Source organism: Thalassophryne amazonica, chromosome 11, assembly GCF_902500255.1.
Source record: "Thalassophryne amazonica chromosome 11, fThaAma1.1, whole genome shotgun sequence".
NCBI lineage: Eukaryota > Metazoa > Chordata > Actinopteri > Batrachoidiformes > Batrachoididae > Thalassophryne > Thalassophryne amazonica.
The window spans coordinates 105,389-128,701 of record NC_047113.1 but is presented as its reverse complement, the minus strand read 5'-3'; the positions used below and the strand labels follow the sequence as shown (position 1 = coordinate 128,701).

Below are 23,313 nucleotides of genomic sequence, written 5' to 3'. Positions count from 1 at the left end.
GAGAAAACACACAAGAAAAAAAGAGAAAACCCAGCATCCAGATGCAGAGCGTGCAAACACGTCTGCCTCGGGGGGCACCATGTCATTGAAAAGTACAGTTTGTTTGATGTTCTCAGCCACTGCCTCTGTGGTTATGTAAAAATAAAAGTACCTGCTTGTGACAGAGTGCAGAAAAGACAAAAAGCTCTGTGTGCGTACACGTGTGCAGCTATGATCACGGAAAAACTGGGGAGCTGACATTTGCCATTTGGTATGCTTATGTAATTTGGGTCAAGGATGAATGCCACCAAAACAAAACGTTGATAGGACTAATATTTCTGGAGAAGCTACAGATATTAGCTAACAACACTGAACAATAGACATTGATATTTACATTCTGGACTTATGCACCATTCTAGCAGGGAGCAGTAAATCATCTATATATTAAAAGCATGCGTGCGTGATTTTATTTAGTATGTTCAGTCTAAGTACATAATATAATTGTAAAATGCATTAAATATAATATATAAATATAATATAATTATAAAATACATCATCCATGCATTTTTAATTCATGGATGATACAAGAAAGTGAAAACACGTATTTAAAACGTGACAAAATAGAAGTAATAATAAAATAATAATAATAATAATAATGAGAATGTGTATATGATAACAAGAACCTAAACAATTTATAAATACATTAAGAGAGTTGTTGTTGTCCATTCGGCTGCTTCCGATTCATTTGGGGTCGCCACAGCGAATACGACTAGATCCGCATTGGTATTTGGCACAAGTTTTACACCAGATGCTCTTCCTGACGCAACTCCAGTTTTACCTGGTGAAACACACAGCTGCTGGCGTTCCAAAGAGGTCTCCCATCCAAGTACTAACCAGGTTCCGCACTGCTTAGCTTCTGATATCTGACGGGATCAGGCTGACACAGAGCAGATCAGCTGAAAATACATTAGGAGAGTAAACTGACATAAAAAATGCTTAATTAACAGGAAAGTAAAGTCTTGAGTCTGAAAACATTCTGGATTCACACCATTCCAAGTCATTATCGAAACTTTGCATGATTTATTACCACCTTTGAAAAATGTCGGCTACCTATTTTATACCCAATCGAGAGTCCATGGATCCCCAAGGGCAACGCAGGAGTTTCATTTTTAAATCTGTCAAGGTTCCAAAGGTACGGACCTCTAACCAAGTTATTGCTCTCAAAAGCGCTCTTTATTTACAGACCCAGTCAGTGACATCTACACAAAATGGAGCAAAGCGCGATTAATCACAATATAAAAAATGTATGCATTATATGTGCTGTAAATGCATTATTTTGTCAGCCCTAATAATAATAACATAATATAAATAATAATAATAAATTATTTGTATGGTGGTAATGCATTCACTGATGGTAGAAATGTCTAGCAGATTGAACTCCATGCCCATCTTGTCAGTAAATCCACTGTCCACTCCTCCGGTGTTTCTCAGGGTTGACCACTATGCTCTCCTCCACACGTGGCCTGAGGAGCTTCCATGGATTCATTCCTCTCTGCTGGCTGAGAGCGATTCTCTCGGACTTATGACTCAAGTGAGGGAATTGTATCACCCAGTGAACGTCGTACACAATCAAGGGAATTCCTTCACAAATGCTGTTCCATGCTGTTGCAGTCCACTGAGATCAGACCCTTAACTAATTTTAAATAGAAATTAATAAAGGAATTTTTTTTCTAGAGCTGGAGGTCAGAATCTCCGAGCTTCCATTTTGAACACGGCGTTGATCGAAGCCACCTGCATGCGCTTTTATAGTTATGCATGACGTAAGTGTACATATGTGCATGCACTCCTGGACCTATAGAGATTGCATTGAAAGCCTCGTTAAGTGAAGGAAAAAAATTGATTTTACATGAGAGTCTTTGAGAGACATTTGGAGCAGCTTTCAACCTGACTGTAATTGCCTGAAAATAGACGGGACCATTTGAAGCACAACTTTAGTCTGATTGGACAGTGCAGATCAAATGTTCTGTAAGATTCCATTCAAATGTTCTGGAACACTCATAACCACATGTGGTTTATTTTTTTTATTTTAATGAATTTGCAAAAATTGAAAAAAAAAATTGTTGTCCTTCTGGGGTGGTGTGTGTAGAATTTTGAGGGGAAAAATGAATTTATTCCATTTTGAAATAAGGTTGTAACAAAGTGTGGAAAAAGTGAAGTGCTATGAATACTTTGTGGATACACTGTATATAAAATACAAATGAGTCAAATTATAGTGGTGCTGAATAAAATCCTTTTAATTAATTCTAAAATATCTAAAGGGATTACAGTTTTAATGTAGATGTTGCTCTTTTTCTTCATGAACCTCTCTTACAGGGAATGGTGCCATTTGTATTTGTGGGTACAAAGGAAAGCATCTCTAATGCTACTGTGCTACTGGACTATCATCTCAACTATCTCAAGGTTTGTTCTTTCACTAACATCAGTTGTGGAAATTCTTCATGCAGAAGAGAGGGAGGTGATGGTCTAGTGGTTAAGGTGTTGGGCTTGAGTCCAGAAGATCATGGGTTCAAATCCCCACCTGACTGGAAAATCACTTAGGGCCCTTGGGCAAGGCCTTTAATCCCCTATTGCTTCCGGTGTGTAGTGAGTGCCTTGTATGGCAGCACCCTGACATCAGGGTGAATGTGAGGCATAATTGTAAAGTGCTTTGAGCGTCTGATGCAGATGGAAAAGTGCTATATAAATGCAGTCCATTTACCATTTACTACAACAGAATAGTGAAATAAATTGTCACCTAATATAAGGGTTTAACTTCAGTCTACACAAGAATCATGTATGAGTATTCATTATGGGTGTAATGCTTTGCAGATTGCATGGTCGGGTACCTATCATGGTCTCTGGTGACCGAGTACCGTAACGAACACCATGTTTGAACATAAGGATGCTCATAAGTGACGGTACCAGAGCACCCTAGGCTGAAGATAGATGATCGATTTTGTGATTGTATCATCTGATCTGAGGCCACATGTTCTGGAGATGCGGGTGAAGAGAGGGGCAGAGCTGTCAACTGAACACCATCTTATGAAAAAGAGGGGCAATTATTATTATTTTTTTATTATTATTATTATTATATTAGGAAGAAACATTTCGACTTATTTGAAACTACAAGGACAGTGCTTTTAAGAACAAGAAGAAGAAAATTAACAGTGAATTTATTGTCTTTTACAAATATGCTACAAAAGAGTTTTCAGACATTTCATTGTGTTACACATTTACCTCACATATGATCGTCCGTTCAGTGAATTAAAGAAGCAGTTAACTCGCGGTTTGCCTTTTTAACCATACATTTATTGGCTCGTAGCTTCTGATCGCTAAAGCAGTGTTTGCGTTATAAACAAATAATGCACTGGTTTTACAAATGTTTCATTGCATTGCACATTCACCTCACATACAATTGTCTGTTCAATGGCTTAAAGAAGCAGTTTAATTACATTTTGTGCCCTGTATAATGACATTAATTAGCTCCTTAGCTGTGCTCCTTGAAGCTGTGAAACTACTTCATTGTGTGTTCCTTATAAATAAATCATGCTGCAATTAAATTAATTTTGTTTCTTGTTGCATGAAGTGGTAAATGTGACTTATACTGCAGTGCGACCAGTGGCAAAGTACTTTTAATTTCTTGCCTGTGCTATCACAATCTATATTGCTTTATATTGTTCGTCTCTCTTTGGGCATCCTTGAAAAAACAAGCATTTCAGTATTTTAGTATGTGTATGGACAAAAAAGAAATTAGCAACACTTGACATATGACTTTTAATATTTTACTGTCAGAGGCAACTTTGTAGGCATATGTGAAAATAGTTAAAACATTCAGAATCCTCAGAACTTATGTTGTTTGCCTTTTTAACAAAACATTGCTGTTGTGATGCTCTTCTGAACTTTACACGGTTGTATGCGTTTCTTTTATTTCTGTTTAGCACTCTTCTAGTTAAGTGTATCTACTCTGAACCGTATTTAACTACAGTCTTATGAATTGCTAGCAGTTAGCATTCGCTAGCTAGGTCGACTCCGCCCGCCGGTACTTTTATAGCTGTTTCTTTTTTTTACCTGTTTAATACTTCTGTTAGTTTTTCAGTGTACTACTGTGAATTTTAGGTCATTGTTTTACTCCTGTGTAAATCTTAGGTGCGGCGAGCATTTTTACTAGCAGTTAGCATGCGTTAGCAAGTTTGACTCCTCCAATTTTTTGAATACCTCTGCTACTTTTTCAGTGTAACTGCTGTGAATTTTAATTAATTTATTTACGTCTGTGTGAATGCAGGGGTGGTGGCCAAGTGGTTAATGCGCTTGGTTTCAGTTAAGAAGGCTCTGGGTTCAAATCCCACCCCTGCCACATTTCTCCATGTAATGTGGAGTTGCGTCAGGAAGGGCATCCGGCGTAAAACCTGTGCCAGTTCAACATGCAGATCCACCTTGGATTTGCTGTGGTGACCCCGAGTGCAAACAAGGGAGCAGCCGTCTGTGTGAATCCTGTGTGAGCCTTAGGAGTGGTTAGCTTATCCATTATTGGTTAGCTTGTGCTTGCTTGGCTATACTCTTGAATTTCCTAGTTAACAAAGTACAGCACTTTACCTACTTTACACCCTCCGTAAATCCTGCGTGATGTTGGAAGATAGGGTGGCTCTCTTAGAGAGCCGTGTCCGTAAGTTAGAGCAGCTTCTTAGCTCAGTGCAATTCGATGTCACGGGCACTCCAGATGAGGTTAGTGTTGGTCCGGCTAGCAAGCCCATTAGCATCAGCCTAGAAACGCCGGCTGTGGAGGACGGCTTTCAGACTGTGGTGAGACGGAGGAAGCCCTGTGAGTTCTCTGAGCCCACAAGTAACTTCCACTCCTGTCTCCAGGCCGAAACACCGGACTTTAGTGATAAGGGATTCTATCACCCACAAAGTCAAACTTATTCCTTGGGCCAGAGCTCCCGACATTGCATCCCATCTTAATCTGCTGACGCTGCAGAAGGGAAGACAGACTAAGGAACATGACATGAGATATAGTTACATAGTTATTCACGTTGGCACCAATGATGTCAGGTTGAAGCACTCAGAGGTCACAAAAATGGACATAGCGAGGACTTGTGACCTTGTCAGAAAGATGTGTCGGCATAGATTAATAGTCTCTGGTCCCCTCCCCTCCCAGGTTAATGATGAGGTGTTTAGCAGGCTGACATCGTTAAATAGGTGGCTGGCGCAGTTTTGTAGACAGTAAGGCTTTAGCTTTATTGATTCGTTCTGGGGCCGCCGTGGCTTGCTAATGCCGGACGGCCTCCACCCTACTGGGGAAGGTGCCGCCATCTTGTCTGCGAACATAGATAGAGCTCTACAGGGAGGGTAACATTAGGAATTTACAGCAGGCCACGGAGCAGGTGATTAGACACCCTGCAAGGCTTATGACAAATGTGGGTGTGGAATCCATTAGCTTAGCGGGGAAATTAGTGCAGAAAACCACTATGGTGTAGTGCAATTTATCTGCCAGGGAGGGAAATTCAACAAGTTGAGACTGTGGCCTGCTTTCGTAGACGTGTCTATAAAAATCATAGAGGGATATGCTTTGCAAACTTAATACCCATTACTACACTGGATGATGTTGAAATTGAGGATGGCCCAGTGGTTGTTCCAGCAATAGCAAAAATTTTGTGTCTGCTACCGGCACCGCGCATGGAATGTCTCAAACCTAAACCTACTTCTAGCCATCTTATATAAGCTACTCTGGAACCACCCCTAAATCCAAACAGTTCAACTGTCAGCCCCACTGAGGTCCTTAGACTGGGTCTCATTAACATAAGATCACTGTCCTCAAAATCATTGTTGAGTAACTGTCCTCAAAATCATTGTTGAGTAATGATCTAATTATTGATAATCACTTAGATATCAATCAATCAATCAATTTTATTTATATAGCGCCAAATCACAACAAACAGTTGCCCCAAGGTGCTTTATATTTATATTGATTGGTTTATGTGAAACCTGGCTTAAACCTACAGCTCTCCTTCTCTTGAATGAGGCCTGCCCACCAGCATATACATTTAGTCACGTCCCTCGTAATGCAAAGCGGGGGGGGGTTGCTCTTATTTATAAATTTAGGTTTAGCTTATTAGCTGTTGGGGGTCACAAATATAACTCGTTTGAGCATCTGATTCTCCACTCTACTCGGGATATTATGCATTGCTAAGGTCAGAAGAATAAAAATCAGCCGTATTACTTTGTCACTGTATATAGGCCTCCTGGCCCATATTCTGAATTCTTAGATGAATTTGGTGTATTCATCTCTAATTTGTCAACTAGTGCAGATAACATTCTGATCATTGGTGACTTTAACGTTCATATAAAAAAGCCTTCTGATACCCTCTGCAAATCATTTATGGAAATTGTGGATGCATTAAGATTTCGACAATGCATTCGGGACTCGAGGCACGAGTGGAAATACCCTGGATTTGGTTCTCGCCGTGGTATTGCTGTCACAGATATTGACATCATGCCTCTTACATCAGTGGTCTCTGATCACTCACTTATTAAGTTCACAGTTTTGCTGCCGTGTTTACTGGAACAACAACCTTATATATCACTACGCCGATGCAACTCCTCAACTAAGACTGAACTCGAAGCAAGACTGCCTGATGTCTTAGCTTCACATCTGGCAAATACCCAATCAGTAGACAGACTTGTGGATAGTTTAAACTCAGTGCTCAAAACTACACTCGACATGATTGCACCACCTGTATTAAAACCGCGCTCCCCCAAATCACAGTCACCTTGGTTCAGTGATTACCTGCATGACCTCAAGCATAAGGCTAGAGGTCTAGAACGGAAATGGCGTTGTTCAAAATTAGAAGTATTCCACCTTGCGTGGCGTGATGCTATCTTAGACTATAAGCATGCATTATTGGCTACAAAGCGGACCTACTCTGATTTGATCAACAAAAACAAGCATAACTCAGGTTCTTGTTCCAAATGGTGGCAACACTTATTCATGGACAACCACCTGTAGTTCGCTCTCCTTTTACAGCACAAGATTTCCTGGATTACTTTGGGAAGAAAATAGAAGACATCAGGTTAAACATATCCCAGCATGCCTTAGCTCAGCCACTACACCCTGCTATTGAGGTGGGCACCACTACTGAGGTATTACCTAGATTTACAGAATTTGATAGTATCTCACTAGGCATGCTGATGAAACTCGTAACGTCAACAAAAAGCACAACCTGTTTATTTGATCCTATACCAACAAAACTTTTTAAGGACCTGTGGTCCACTCTTGGGCCGACTGTGCTGGAAATTATTAATCTTTCTTTAACTTATGGATCTGATCCTAAATGTTTCAAATCTGCAGTGATTAATCTATTACTTAAGAAACCTAATCTTGACCCTAGTGTTGGAAAAACTATCGGCCGATATCAGATCTATCATTTTGCTCTAAAATTCTGGAAAAAGTGGTGTCACGGCAGCTCTTGGACTGTCTTACTGAGAATAATCTCTTTGAGCCACTGCAGTCTGCTTTGAGAAAATATCATTCTACAGAGATGGCTCTCACTAAAGTGGTGAATGACCTTCTGCTTACGATGGATTCGAACACCACTATGGTTCTGTTGCTGTTAATCTCAGTGCTGCATTTAATACCATGGCTCATCATATTCTGCTTGATAGGCTGGAAAATCATTTTGGGATTACTGCCCTTGCATGGTTGACATGTTACTTGACCAGTCGTTCTCACTATGTTTTGTACAGTAACACTACCTCTAACCTTAGTGGCATGAAATTTGGGGCTCCACAGGGGTCTTTCTTAGGCCCCCTGCTTTGCGGCGTTTTGGGATTACTGTGAGTTTCTCTGTGAATTTTCAGACCTTTTGTCTGACTTAGTGCTTAGCTCAGATAAGATAATTATAGTGGGCGATTTTAACATCCACACAGATGCTGAGAATGACAGCCTCAACACTGCATTTAATCTATTATTAGACTCTATTGGCTTTGCTCAAAAAGTAAATGAGTCCACCCACCACTTTAATCATATCTTAGATCTTGTTCTGACTTATGGTATGGAAATAGAAGACTTAACAGTATTCCCTGAAAACTCCCTTCTGTCTGATCATTTCTTAATAACATTTACATTTACTCTGATGGACTACCCAGCAGTGGGGAATAAGTTTCATTACACTAGAAGTCTTTCAGAAAGCGCTGTAACTAGGTTTAAGGATATGATTCCTTCTTTATGTTCTCTAATGCCATATACCAACACAGTGCAGAGTAGCTACCTAAACTCTGTAAGTGAGATAGAGTATCTCGTCAATAGTTTTACATCCTCATTGAAGACAACTTTGGATGCTGTAGCTCCTCTAAAAAAGAGAGCTTTAAATCAGAAGTGCCTGACTCCGTGGTATAACTCACAAACTCGTAGCTTAAAGCAGATAACCCGTAAGTTGGAGAGGAAATGGCGTCTCACTAACTTAGAAGATCTTCACTTAGCCTGGAAAAAGAGTCTGTTGCTCTATAAAAAAGCCCTCCGTAAAGCTAGGACATCTTTCTACTCATCACTAATTGAAGAAAATAAGAACAACCCCAGGTTTCTTTTCAGCACTGTAGCCAGGCTGACAAAGAGTCAGAGCTCTATTGAGCTGAGTATTCCATTAACTTTAACTAGTAATGACTTCATGACTTTCTTTGCTAACAAAATTTTAACTATTAGAGAAAAAATTACTCATAACCATCCCAAAGACGTATCGTTATCTTTGGCTGCTTTCAGTGATGCCGGTATTTGGTTAGACTCTTTCTCTCCGATTGTTCTGAGTTATTTTCATTAGTTACTTCATCCAAACCATCAACATATTTATTAGTTGGGGTTTTTCATAATTATTGTATGGCCTTGCCTTACAATATGGAGCGCCTTGGGGCAACTGTTTGTTGTGATTTGGCACTATATAAGAAAAAAGTTGATTGATTGATTGATTCGATCTGGTGCTTTGTTGATTCAGTGTTTTATTTCACTTAATGTTAATTTTTCCCCACTAAACCCCCAAAGAGCATATGTCTGTGAGTAACATTTACCTTTTTATGTTAATCTGACCAATTATGGTCTTCTGAAACAGTTGATAGATGTATTTTCTAACTTAATGCTGAGGGAGCTTTCAATGCTGAAGTTAGCATTAAGCTGTTGCAGCTGTCAGCAGATTTGTTTTCTGTATAATAATTCATGGCTCAGCGTTTGTTGTCGTAAAAGAGTAAAATGTATTACAAATTGTAATATTTTATTCATTTATTTGTATTTATATATCAATAATAATAATAATAGAAACAACAACAATAATAGTAATAATAACTAATAATGCCACAATACAGTTTTAGAGAAACGGACAAAAAGAATCTGATAAAACAAAACAGAAAATATTAAACCAACTAACAATGAATATAAATAAATATAGAAATAACTGTTTCCTGTGAAAACCTAGTGACTCTTAAACCTCCACTTCATCCCTGTTTTATTAAGTTTAATGACAATTTGTTTCGGTCAAACCATATCTAAGCTGTGTTTTACACAAGAAAGAAATTAAATGCAGTAAACTGCACATTTGTCTTTTTCATGAAAATATCTTATTAAATATAACATTTTACACTTTCGTCAGGCCTTTAAAATACTTTTGTGGACTCTTGCTGTAATATGTTGTCAGTGGTTGAGATAGTTGCTGTAGGCATCTAAACCTGATGGAAATCTCTTTGTGGTGTGTCGGTGATGTATGTATGTGCAAAATAAAGCAAAACACTACTCCAGGTATGTTTTTGACGAGAATATAACATCATCACTTTGTTACAAGGTCAAATGTTGATGTTGTGTGACAAAGGCTTTTTAATAATAACTCAAAGAAATAATGGCAAAACGCACATGTAAGTTAAAAAAAAGATTAATTGAAAAAATAATCTACCGATGAACTGATTGAACTGGCAAAATGTATTTAGATTTACAGTAGTGTTCAGAATAATAGTAGTGCTATGTTGTTCAGAATAATAGTAGTGCTATGTGACTAAAAAGATTAATCCAGGTTTTGAGTATATTTCTTATTGTTACATGGGAAACAAGGTACCAGTAGATTCAGTAGATTCTCACAAATCCAACAAGACCAAGCATTCATGATATGCACACTCTTAAGGCTATGAAATTGGGCTATTAGTAAAAAAAAAAAAAAAAGTAGAAAAGGGGGTGTTCACAATAATAGAAGCATCTGCTGTTGACGCTACAAACTCAAAACTATTATGTTCAAACTGCTTTTTTAGCAATCATCTGAATCACTAAACTAGTATTTAGTTGTATAACCACAGTTTTTCCTGATTTATTTTTTTTTTTTCACATCTGCGAGACATTAATTTTGTTGGTTTGGAACCAAGATTTTGCTGGTTTACTAGTGTGCTTGGGGTCATTGTCTTGTTGAAACACCCATTTCAAGGGCATGTCCTCTTCGGCATAAGGCAACATGACCTCTTCAAGTATTTTGACATATCCAAACTGATCCATGATACCTGGTATGCGATATATAGGCCCAACACCATAGTAGGAGAAACATGCCCATATCATGATGCTTGCACCACCATGCTTCACTGTCTTCACTGTGAACTGTGGCTTGAATTCAGAGTTTGGGGGTCGTCTCACAAACTGTCTGCGGCCCTTGGACCCAAAAAGAACAGTTTTACTCTCATCAGTCCATAAAATATTCCTCCATTTCTCTTTTGGCCAGTTGATGTGTTCTTTGGCAAATTGTAACCTCTTCTGCACGTGTTTTATTTATGGAGGGACTTTGCGGGGGATTCTTGCAAATAAATTAGCTTCACACAGGCGTCTTCTAACTGTCACAGCACTTACAGGTAACTCCAGACTGTCTTTGATCATCCTGGAGCTGATCACTGGGTGAGCCTTTGCCATTCTGGTTATTCTTCTAGCCATTTTGATGGTTGTTTTCCCTTTCTTCCACGCGTGTCTGTTTTTTTTTTGTCCATTTTAAAGCATTGGAGATCTTTGTAGATGAACAGCCTATAATATTTTGCACCTGCGTATACGTTTTCCCCTCTCCAATCAACTTTTGAATCAAACTACGCTGCTACGTTCTTCTGAACAATGTCTTGAACGTCCCATTTTCCTCAGGCTTTCAAACAGAAAAGCATGTTCAACAGGTGCTGGCTTCATCCTTGAATAGGGGACACCTGATTCACACCTGTTGGTTCCACAAAATTGACGAACTCACTGACTGAATGCCACACTATTATTATTGTGAACACCCCCTTTTCTACTTTTTTTACTAATAGCCCAATTTCATAGCCTTAAGAGTGTGCATATCATGAATGCTTGGTCTTGTTGGATTTGTGAGAATCTACTGAATCTACTGGTATCTTGTTTCCCATGTAACAATAAGAAATATACTCAAAACCTGGATTAATCTTTTTAGTCACATAGCACTACTATTATTCTGAACACTACTGTATATTGAGGTGCAATTTGATCCCCCAGACCCCCAACTCAATATTGCTCCCCCAACTTTAAAAAGGGTTCTGACTCCCAGGTGTGATCTAAGGTATACATGATTTAGACCTGGTTTGACTACACATTAGAAATTTGGTGTTTGCGTTAATAAAAAAAGAACATAACAGTGGGAGGGTCTTCAATATGGCTTGTACCTAGGACCCAGAATTTGGTGCTTCGCCCCTGCTGATTTAAGCAGGGGAACTTTCCGTGCCATGCATGATTTTACCCCATGACGTCTTAGTGTATTACCCACAGTAACCTTGGAAACAGTGGTGCCAGCTCTCTTCAGGTCATTGACCAGCTAATCCCGTGCAGTTCTGGGCTGATTCCTCACCTTTCTTAGGATCACTGATACGCCACAAGGTGGGATCTTGCATGGAGCCCCAGTCCGAGGGAGATTGACAGTCATGTTTAGCGTCTTCCATTTTCTAATAATTGCTCAGTTGATCTTTTTTCACCAAGCTGCTTGGCAATTGCCCCAAAGCCCTTTCCAGCCTTGTGGAGGTCTACAATTTTGTCTCTGGTGTCTTTGGACAGCTCTTTGGTCTTAGTCATGTTAGTAGTTGGAGTCTTACTGATTGTGTGGGGTGGACAAGTGTCTTTATGCAGCCAACAACCTCAAATAGGTGCTTCTAATTTGGAATAATAAGTGGAGTGGAGGTGGACTTTTTAGAGGTGGACTAACAGGTCTTTGAGGGCCAGACTTTCTGCTGATTGGTAGTTGTTCAAATACTTATTTGCAGCAGTAACATACAAATAAATTATTAAAAAAATCATACATTGTGATTTCCGGATTTTTTTTTTTTTTTTAGATTATGTCGCTCACAGTGGACATGCACCCAAGATGAAAATTTTAGACCCCTCCATGATTTCTAAGTGGGAGAACTTGCAAAATCGCAGGGTGTTCAAATACTTATTTTCCTCACTGTACATTGTCCTTTGACCTCCACATTAGAAATATTATGAGGACTGCTTTCTTTCACCTGAAAAATATAGCGAAGATTCGTCCCATCCTGTCTATGGCTGATGCTGAGACCCTGATCCATGCGTTCATCTCTTCTTGATTGGACTACTGCAATGTTCTATTTTCTGGTTTACTGCAGTCTAGCATTAGGAGTCTCCAATTGGTTCAAAATGCTGCAGCCAGACTTTTGACACGAAGCAGAAATTTCAACAATATTACACCCATTGTGGCGTCGCTTCACTGGCTTCCTGTCCCAGTGAGATCAGATTTAGTCTATAAAATTGTACACGGACTGGCACCTCCCTACCTAGCTGACCTAATTAAGCCTTACGTACCGGCCCAGGCTTTATGTTCTCAGGGTGCAGGACTACTTTGTGTCCCTAAGGTGAATAAGAAGTCTGTGGGTCACAGAGCTTTCTCTTATCGTGTCCCTGTTCTGTGGAATGATCTCTCTGCGTCAATTAAACAGGCAGATTCTGTGGAGACTTTCAAGTCCAGACTTAAGATGCACTTATTTTCCCTTTTGTATGGCTAGCATACTGGTACAGTTTTGTTTTACGCTTTTTACTCTTTTAATTCATTTTATTAGGAAACTAAGTAAGCGGGCCGCAGCCTCAACTTGACTTAAGTTCTGGGTCTTTTAGTGAAGCTTAGTGCTAGTGGGTCCGGCGATCACCTTAGTATTTCTTCTGTTTTTCTTGTTGTTTAATGCTGCAAATCATACTGTATTTCTTGTCTTTCTGATGCCTGATTCTGTTTTTTTCTCTCTGTTTAAGGTGCAGCTCCATCCAGAGATGGGTGTGGTATTTGTGCTGGAGACCCTCCTGTCCTGTGCACCAACAGCATTTCCTGTATATTTGTTTTGTGAATTGTTTCTGTAATTTATGTCTGTATCATGGCCCAAGCAGAGGATCACCCCTTTGAGTCTGGTCTGCTTGAGGTTTCTTCCTCAGAGGGAGTTTTTCCTTACCACTGCTGCTCTTGGGGTTGGTAAGGTTAGACCTTACTTGTGTGAGGCGCCTTGAGGTAACTCTGTTGTGATTTGGTGCAATATAAATGAAAATAAATTGAAATTGTTTTAATTTCAGTAATGGCTTAATTTAACATATGAACAGTTCACAATTCTCTTTTTTCCAGAATAACACATTCAGCACTTAACGAGTTTATTATAAACAGATTCTATTTGACTTTTAGGAGGTGCTGACAACAATGAAGAAATCGAGTAACGGAAAAGCTGAAATGAGCCCCTTTTCTGGGCGTTGCCATGTTGAGAGCCCCACCTGCACTGATTCACAATGAACTCATTCATGCATAAAGGGGTGCAAAATAAAGTCCTGACGCACAAACCTTGGTTTGGGTGTTTATTAAATCATATGTTTGGGGACTGCGTGGTGGTTCTCATAACAGTTTACTTTGGTGTAGACAGTAAAAGCTATCAGCTGTGTATTTCCTCAGTAATTATGCAATAAGTCGGCCTACTGACAGCTGCTTAAAGTGCTAACACCGTTAGCATACAGCCAGTGGTGGGCACAGTTCCGATAATCCGATAACCGATAATTATCGAAGATAATGTTTTCATTATCGGATTATCTTTTCAGATAACTGCTTCTAGAAGAAACCGCTCTGTCCATTGCAGTCAAAGGAGAACTGGTCACCAAAAAAAAAAAAAAAAATTTCTTTTAACCCCATACTGATACGCGGGCAGTATCACCCAAGTCATCCAGAGGCATACATTTTTAACTTATGGTTCAAATTTTAACCAAACTAATTTCAAACAAGTTATTTAAATTAACGTCACATCTGAAGTTTTATAAAGTGAAAATATCAGATATATGTTTTACTTTTAAAGTAATGCACTAATTAATTTTTAAGGTTTTAGTGTGGAGATGCTGTGTCCAGCTGCATTATGGGTACGATAGGGTAATCTCAGTACGTTCACAACATGAGAAATGCATTTGAGACACTCTGATCAGGCTCCACGGACAACAGCATTAAACTCTAGTGCCTAACACTCTCGTGAATATATTCTCTGGGTTAATAGACGTTATTGTTATTGTGTTTGCATTTATTAAATTCCACGCATCATAAACGTAGCAGAGTAGCAGACACAGATTAACTGGAATTTTGTTTTGGCAAGTTTTTAAGGTCTCTACTGCCATATACTGGCCAGTAGTGTTCATGGCAGTATTCGCAGTATTGTGGGCTGATATTTTCAGTCACTGTACTCGGTTCTAGCTCAAACTGTACCACAGAACCGCACGGTGTAAAAGTTCAGAGCACCCGATTTATGTTCTCACACACATTGTATGTTCAAAAGCCACATGTCAGACTCATGTTTCCATAAGCAAAATGTAAACAGAAGCTTTTTTTTCCAAACTTAATTTACAAAAACTCTTGATGGGAGACATCAAAGTTTAAAAAACAAAAAAAACATTACAAGACAGGTCTGCGGTGTTTGCACAGCCACAATGCGAGAGGTTGGACGCTTGTAGCGCTTCAGCAGCGGGATACCCTCACGACGGCCGACCAGAATATCAAACAGGTTTGATTTTTATTTGACCATATGATCGCCGATCCAGAGGTGGTCGTGAGATGTTAAACACAGCTTGTTACTCCATGTATACTAAACGATGCAGGACGTGCAATTAACCTGAAACTCGGTGTGATCCAAAAAATTCTCGCACAAATGAAAAATCAGATGAAAAAGGGCCAAAACTGGCACTGGCACCAGTAGATCATAGCAGTGTTCTATTTATTTTGACAGCGGTTATATCAGAGGGTTATCTAATTGCAACTTGGCTTTTTTTTTTTTGAAATGCCTTTTTTTTACAAATAAAAAATGGCATATTTTACAAAAGAAGCAGAGGAAAAACGAGCACTCACAGGGACCAGAAGTGGAGGTGCATGGCTCAAAAACTAAGTCGATGTAAAAATATGTCAATGTCAATATGCCAGCAACACTCAAGTGTCCTTCTTAATAAAGGTTTTAATGACTCACGGCAAGGCGACAGGATCAGGAGCACAGACGCGTTTCGACTAGGTCTTCATCAGTGTGTCAAAAGCAGATCACAGACATGACACAAAACTAAAGTCATTTCAGATGGCAACTTTCTGGCTTTAAGAAACACTATAAGAAATCAGGAAAAAAAAATTGTGGCAGTCAGTAACGGTTACTTTTTTAGACCAAGCAGAGGGGAAAAAAATATGGAATCACTCAATTCTGAGGAAAAACTTATGGAATCATGAAAAACAAAAGAACGCTCCAACACATCACTAGTATTTTGTTGCACCACCTCTGGCTTTTATAACAGCTTGCAGTCTCTGAGGCATGGACTTAATGAGTGACAAACAGTACTCTTCATCAATCTGGCTCCAACTTTCTCTGATTGCTGTTGCCAGATCAGCTTTGCAGGTTGAAGCCTTGTCATGGACCATTTTCTTCAACTTCCACCAAAGATTTTCAATTGGATTAAGATCCGAACTATTTGCAGGCCATGACATTGACCCTATGTGTCTTTTTGCAAGGAATGTTTTCACAGTTTTTGCTCTATGGCAAGATGCATTATCATCTTGAAAAATGATTTCATCATCCCCAAACATCCTTTCAATTGATGGGATAAGAAAAGTGTCCAAAATATCAACGTAAATTTGTGCATTTATTGATGATGTAATGACAGCCATCTCCCCAGTGCCTTTACCTGACATGCAGCCCCATATCATCAATGACTGTGGAAATTTGTTCTCTTCAGGCAGTCATCTTTATAAATCTCATTGGAACGACACCAAACAAAAGTTCCAGCATCATCACCTTGCCCAATGCAGATTCGAGATTCATCACTGAATATGACTTTCATCCAGTCATCCACAGTCCACGATTGCTTTTCCTTAGCCCATTGTAACCTTGTTTTTTTCTGTTCAGGTGTTAATGATGGCTTTCGTTTAGCTTTTCTGTATGTAAATCCCATTTCCTTTAGGCGGTTTCTTACAGTTCGCTCACAGACGTTGACTCCAGTTTCCTCCCATTCGTTCCTCATTTGTTTTGTTGTGCATTTTCGATTTTTGAGACATGTTGCTTTAGGTTTTCTGTCTTGACGCTTTGATGTCTTCCTTGGTCTACCAGTATGTTTGCCTTTAACAACCTTCCCATGTTTGTATTTGGTCCAGAGTTTAGACACAGCTGACTGTGAACAACCAACATCTTTTGCAACATTGTGTGATGATTTACCCTCTTTTAAGAGTTTGATAATCCTCTCCTTTGTTTCAATTGACATCTCTCGTGTTGGAGCCATGATTCATGTCAGTCCACTTGGTGCAACAGCTCTCCAAGGTGTGATCACTCCTTTTTAGATGGCAGACTAATGAACAGATCTGATTTGATGCAGATGTTAGTTTTGGAGATGAAAATTTTACAGGGTGATTCCGTAATTTATTCCTCAGAATTGAGTGATTCCATATTTTTTTCCCTCTGCTTGGTCTAAAAAAGTAACCGTTAATGTCTGCCACAATTTTTTTTCCTGATTTCTTATAGTGTTTCTTAAAGCCAGAAAGTTGCCATTTGAAATGACTTTAGTTTTGTGTCATGTCTGTGATCTGCTTTTTTTCTACAAAATTAAACTGAATGAACATCCTCCGAGGCCGGTGATTCCATCATTTTTGCCAGGGGTTGTACAAGAAATGCTATTGGCGCACAGGACAGGAGGATCGCCAACACGAATACAATGCCCATCTCTGGATGGAGCTGCACCTTAAACAGAGGGGGGAAAAAAACAATCAGGCATCAGAAAGACAAAAAGATACTGTATAATTTGCCAGCATTAAACAACAAGAAAATAGAAATACTAAGGTGATCGCCGGCCACTAGCCCTAAACTTCACTAAAAGACCCTAAAAAGTTTAATTAGGTCAGCTAGGTAGGGAGGTGCCAGTCCATGAATAACACTATGTAACAAATTTTTATTTTTGTTTTGTTCCTGGGTACACAGTGTGTTTTCTTAACCTGTTATGCCTTAAATAAATAGAAAATAGCTGTTATTCCACAGAAACTTTGCTTCTGTGATCAGGACAATGATATTTTGAAATTTGTCTGTTTTCAAGAATATTCTCGATTCGCCTTCACTACTACTGAGTAGTCTTCGAGAATATTCTTGAACTGCTAGAACTGTCCAGAATTTTCTAGAAGTTTCCAGAATTATCTAGAAATTTCAAGAAACTTTTAGAACTTTCTAGAACGTTAAAAAAATAAAATCAAAGTTTGTGCTGAATGTAGTCATTTTTCCGTAGACTTTAGACATAAGCAGTTGAAATATAACACTTAGAAGCCAGGAACAAAAATTGTGTTACATAGTGTAATGTTATAGGTTAGTAGCAGAACCTTATCTCACTGGGACAGGAAGCTAGTGAAGGGATGCCAAAATGGGTGTAATGTGGTCCAACTTTCTGCTTCGTGTCAAAAGTCTGGCTGCAGCATTTTGAACCAATTGGAGAGCCCTAATGCTAGACTGCGGTAAACCAGAAAATAGAACATTGCAGTAGTCCAGTCTAGAAGAGATAAATGCATGGATCAATACTGCAGGCCACCAGTGCGTTTGTACCATTTCAAATCCAGCTTGGGCGAGTGTCGCGCTTCCTTCCAGCTAAAACCATTGGGTGGTGAGCTGCTTCCATGTGCACAGCGGGGCCTGTTTGTGGACATTGTGGAGAATCTTTCACACTTTAAAACGAGTCAGCCTGGTTAGTGAACACATTTTAAAGCCTTGCAAACTACATTCCACTCAGGCGCATCATTTGTCTTCAGAAGTACCAAAAGTTATCTCTCACTCTCACTCACACACACACACACACACACACACACACACACACACACACACACACACACCACACACACACACACACACACACACACACACACACACACACACACACCACACACACACACACACACACACACACACACACACACACACACACACACACACACACACACACACAGATGGAGAAGGAGACTTGCTCATTTCTCCAGAACACCACCAATGAAAAAATACAGCAGATGCTTTCAGGGGCCGTCATACTTGATATTAAAAAACAGGAGAAGAGAAATTTTACCAAACCAAACAAAAACACAGTGAAACAAACAAGGAAAAGAGTGAACGGCTTGCCAAACAAACCTGCGGCACCTTGCTGCTCCCATATCCTGTAGTAGAAACCCAGCTGTTTATATTGCAAATCACACAATTTTTTTTTTTTCTTTTTTTAATTCTGTAAAATTTATACCAGTGTTATTGTGGATGGTATGATATGGCACAGCCCTCCTGTACAGGACATGCAGGGTGTACAGCATTACACAGAGGGCAAAAAATAGACCATGAGACTACTGGAGCCAAACTAGCAGTGTACCACTTCCTTAAAAATTTAGTGCTATTCACTTACTTACTTAGTATTCACTTACTTTCTTACTTAATCCTTTCTGAGCAGCTTCAACAAATAATATGGTTCCTTTTTTCATAGCATTTATAAGGAAACAATGGGGAGCACAGTGGCTTAGTGGTGTGCGCTGTTGCCTCACAGCAAGGATGTTTTGGGGTCACTTTCCAACTGGTCCTTTCTGTGTGAAGTTTGCATGTTGTTCCCGTGTTTGCATGGGTTCTCTCTGGGTACTCTGACATTTTCCCACTTCCAAAGACATGCAGGTTAGGTAAAATGGAAAGTTTAAATAGGTGTGAATGTGTTTGTCTGTCTATATGTGACCCTACGATGGACTGCGGCCTTTCCTAGCTGTGCCCAGTGACCATTGGGATGGGCTCAGTGTCCCTTATAACCCTTACTTGGAATAAGCGGGTACAGAAAATGAATAAATGAAAATTAAGAAATTTGGAGTTTTAATAATAATAATTATACATAATTCAAGTAGTTTTATATCTTCATATGTTTATAACAAAAGATCTACACCTATATTCAGTTATGGAAGACTCTTTAATAAAACATATTGTTAAATGCCCAATTCTAAAATGAATAATTAAATTATTCCATATCTTTGTATTTTTCATATTTATTATTTATTTATTATTATTGTTACTAGAAACTAGGTACCATACCTTGACCACATTCCCTGATACGTCCTTTACCAAACCATAAAATTTGAGAGCATTACACCCCAAGTATTGAGTAATGTATTGAAATGTTTATTACTACACAATTTAAGCATCAAACGTCAGCACACATAACACAAAGAAGTACAAATGAGGTTGTACAGTTTTGTTTTGTGTTTTTTTAATTAAAATTCAGTGATAGCATTTCTTTATGCGAATGCATTTGTTTACATTGTTTACCTTGTTCCCGATGTCAACAGGAGGTGGATCAGCTACGTCTCGAGCGTCTTCAAATTGATGAACAGTTGAGACAAATCGGTGGAGGAGGGGGAGCAGGGACGGGACCTCGAAACTCTAAGGACAAATCTTATGTCTTTGATAATGGCACAGGCCTAGGATTGGGAAGAGGAGCGGGAGGAGGAGGTGGGAAGCCCTATGCAGGAGCAGGAGGAAGAGGTAGCAGAGGTAGAAGAGGAGGAGGTGCAGCTTTTGCCTCAGGTATTTAACCCTCTAAACCCCAAGTAGTTTCTGGGTGTGGTTTGCATCTGTCACATTTTTACTCACTGTGTGCTCATTTTTCACTGTACATTTAAGTCCTGCGCCTTTATGGATAGAGCACAATCATGAATAGATCTCAAAAGTGTATTTTGTACAGTACAACACCATTACAGTGTCATGTCAAGACATTAGCTTACCTGGAATTTATCCCTCTTCGTCGAGCTAGTTTAAGGCTAACCTGGCTTACATGTCGCTGCAGCCATGAGCCCCGAGCTCTCTTTAGCCGGGTGCAGTTCCACCTTTATATTCTTTCACTAAGGTACTTATATCATGTCTCCATATACATTTCAGCACACTTTAACTTTGTCTTTTTTAATATTATTATATTGATAAAAATGGAAGAGTGTGGTACAATTAGTTAAACCTAACAGCTAACGTTAGCTTATCTAGCCGGCTGCAACACCGTTTATCATAGCTAACAATATAGTCGGTTCTGTTCTGTTTGGGAAGCTAACGTTAATACACACTTTTGTTTACATTTTTTGTTATATGTATTTGTTAATATTGTTATTGTAGAGTTAAACTACACTATTGTACTTTATACGCTAGTTACCGGCTTTGTTTAACCTTGTTGGCTAGCAAGGTGCGGTTGGCTTATTAACGGCTAATTTAACGGTAGCTCATCTAGCTATAGTTAGCTTAATTTTGTGATTTACAAATTTATTTTACATGGTGTACATTTTTAATATTCTTCTGTTTATGGGTCCTTTAATAGATATCAACATATAGTACCTAGTTTGGGGTTTCCATTAGATAGCATATAGAATATGTATTTTGTCTTCCTATAGTAAGCTAGTAGGGTGAACTTCAGATAGATACCTAAAACATATTACACCATAGCTTCTGTTTCTATAATAGATTAACCATATTTATAGCTTAGCCCTATTAGCTATAATTTAATTTTACTACTAGTCTACAGACTAGGCATACGTATAATACAATCTTCTCCTGTATGAATATTTAGGTTTTAGAAGCTAACTCCTATAATATTATGTAGTACTATATTTCTTGTATATGTTGTTTTTTACCCTTATTGTGTAAATATCACTTATGTACATGATGTCCAATTTCTTGAGCCGCTTGGGTAGGTAGGGAGAGTTCCCATGGGCTAAAAAAGCTTTTGAACCTACCATCCCTGGTTCTCAAGACCAGGTACCTAAGTGGTTCTACTCTATTCTACTCTTCTGTTTTTAGATATTTAGATATACCTTAGTATACACTAGTAGAGTTCTACTTTATGGCCCAGTCACACGGCACATGATGATTCCTGAACGAAGGGAAAAAGTAAAAAAAAAAGGTCACAATTCGTTGAGAAAAGGTGGACGAAAGAGCTTTATCACCAAATAGTCTGCGAAGCAAGAGTGCAAAAGGGATGAAAGAGGAACATAACAAAACTGAAGCTAACAATCTTGACGCTTTAAATGAAATGCACCTGGAGCCACAGCTGGAGCAGTGTGTGTCTGCATCTCTGAGTTCCAGGACTCAGCGCTGGGACAGAGCTCATAGCGCCTGAGTCCTGGAGAAACTGCAAACAGAAGCTGTGGAGATCTGTGTGCACGTCGGTGGACCCACCTGCTTTGGTTCCTCATCCAGAACAAAAGAAGGATCATCTCCATCATCAGAACCCACACTGTCTGATGACACACTGCACGCTCCATCTTGCTCCAATTTAAAAAAAAAAACAACTCTGGTGTTTTTATATATATATATATACGAGGTCTGTGAGAAAGTATCCGACCTTTTTATTTTTTTCAAAAACTATATGGATTTGATTCATATGTTTTTACGTCAGCCAAGCTTGAACCTTCGTGCACATGCGTGAGTTTTTCCACACCTGTCGGTTACGTCATTCGTCTGTGGGCAGGCTTTGAGTGAGCACTGCTCCACCCCTCTCGTCGTTGTTTCATTGCGAGGAAATGGCAGAATGATTTGGGCTTTTTTTCCATCAGAATTTTTTCCGAAACTGTTAGAGACTGGCAGCTGGAAACCATTAGAAAACTTTATCTGGCTTTCGGTGAAAATGTTACGGGCTTGGTAGAGAAGGAGTGTTACTGTCGCTTTAAGGACGGCCCCCAGCGGCTGTGGGGTGCACCGCGCTCCGAAGCCGCCATCGACAGGCTGAACGACCATTTCATTTCTAAACGGATGGCTGTCTGGATCCGTGACCATCGTGTGCCATTTCTCTTGTTATCACAAGAGCTGGACATCAACCATTTTCCGGCAGATTTCACTTTTAACGAGATTTTGTCATGGAAAGCCGAGCAAAGGCTTCGTGTGTCACGATGGATTTGCTGATGGAGCGAGACAAAACCACCTCCGTTTTGGTCTCACAGGACGGCTTTGAGATGGTGTTCAGACAGCTGTCGGTGGTTTTTCCATGGAGTGATTATCCGAGAAATTGTGGACGTGCCTGGACATGCCAGAACATGTCCCGTGAGGCTTTATCACGGCGTTGCTGTGCGCTATGCTGCACCACCGCGACGCGCGGAATTCCTCTGCACGTCTGTCTCAATGTGCCGAAAAAGTGCTGATGTCCACGTCTTTTCACAATTCCTGTGCTAGTTAGATGACGTCTCAGATAAAACACAGTGTCCAGTTTGGAAATGAACGGCACATTCCACTGTTACAGGAGTTTTTGTCATGGAAAGAGGAGCGGAGGCTTTGCGCGTCGCGGCGGTGGAAAAACAGGCGTGGAAAAACTCACGCATGCGCACGAGGGTTCATGCTTGTCTGACGCAATCACACGTGATTCAAATCCATATGGTTTTTGAAAAAAATAATAAGGTCGGATACTTTTCTAATAGACCTCGTGTGTGTGTATGTATGTATGTATGTATGTATGTATGTATGTATGTATGTACACTCAACAAAAATATAAACGCAACACTTTTGGTTTTGCTCCCATTTTGTATGAGATGAACTCAAAGATCTAAAACTTTTTCCACATACACAATATCACCATTTCCCTCAAATATTGTTCACAAACCAGTCTAAATCTGTGATAGTGAGCACTTCTCCTTTGCTGAGATAATCCATCTCACCTCACAGGTGTGCCATACCAAGATGCTGATTAGACACTATGATTAGTGCATAGATGTGCCTTAGACTGCCCACAATAAAAGACCACTCTGAAAGGTGCAGTTTTATCACACAGCACAATGCCACAAATGTTGC

General features: G+C 39.5%; 1 protein-coding gene across 1 annotated transcript in view; it reads left to right on the top strand.

The window, feature by feature from the left end:
• Positions 1–23,313, top strand: part of fmr1 (FMRP translational regulator 1) — a 66,366-nt gene that overhangs the window by 33,071 nt on the left and 9,982 nt on the right. The window contains exons 11-12 of the mRNA XM_034181510.1: positions 2,353–2,439; positions 19,842–20,079. Of these exons, the coding sequence (XP_034037401.1) occupies positions 2,353–2,439; positions 19,842–20,079 (325 nt within the window). The remainder of the gene's footprint in view (positions 1–2,352; positions 2,440–19,841; positions 20,080–23,313) is intronic.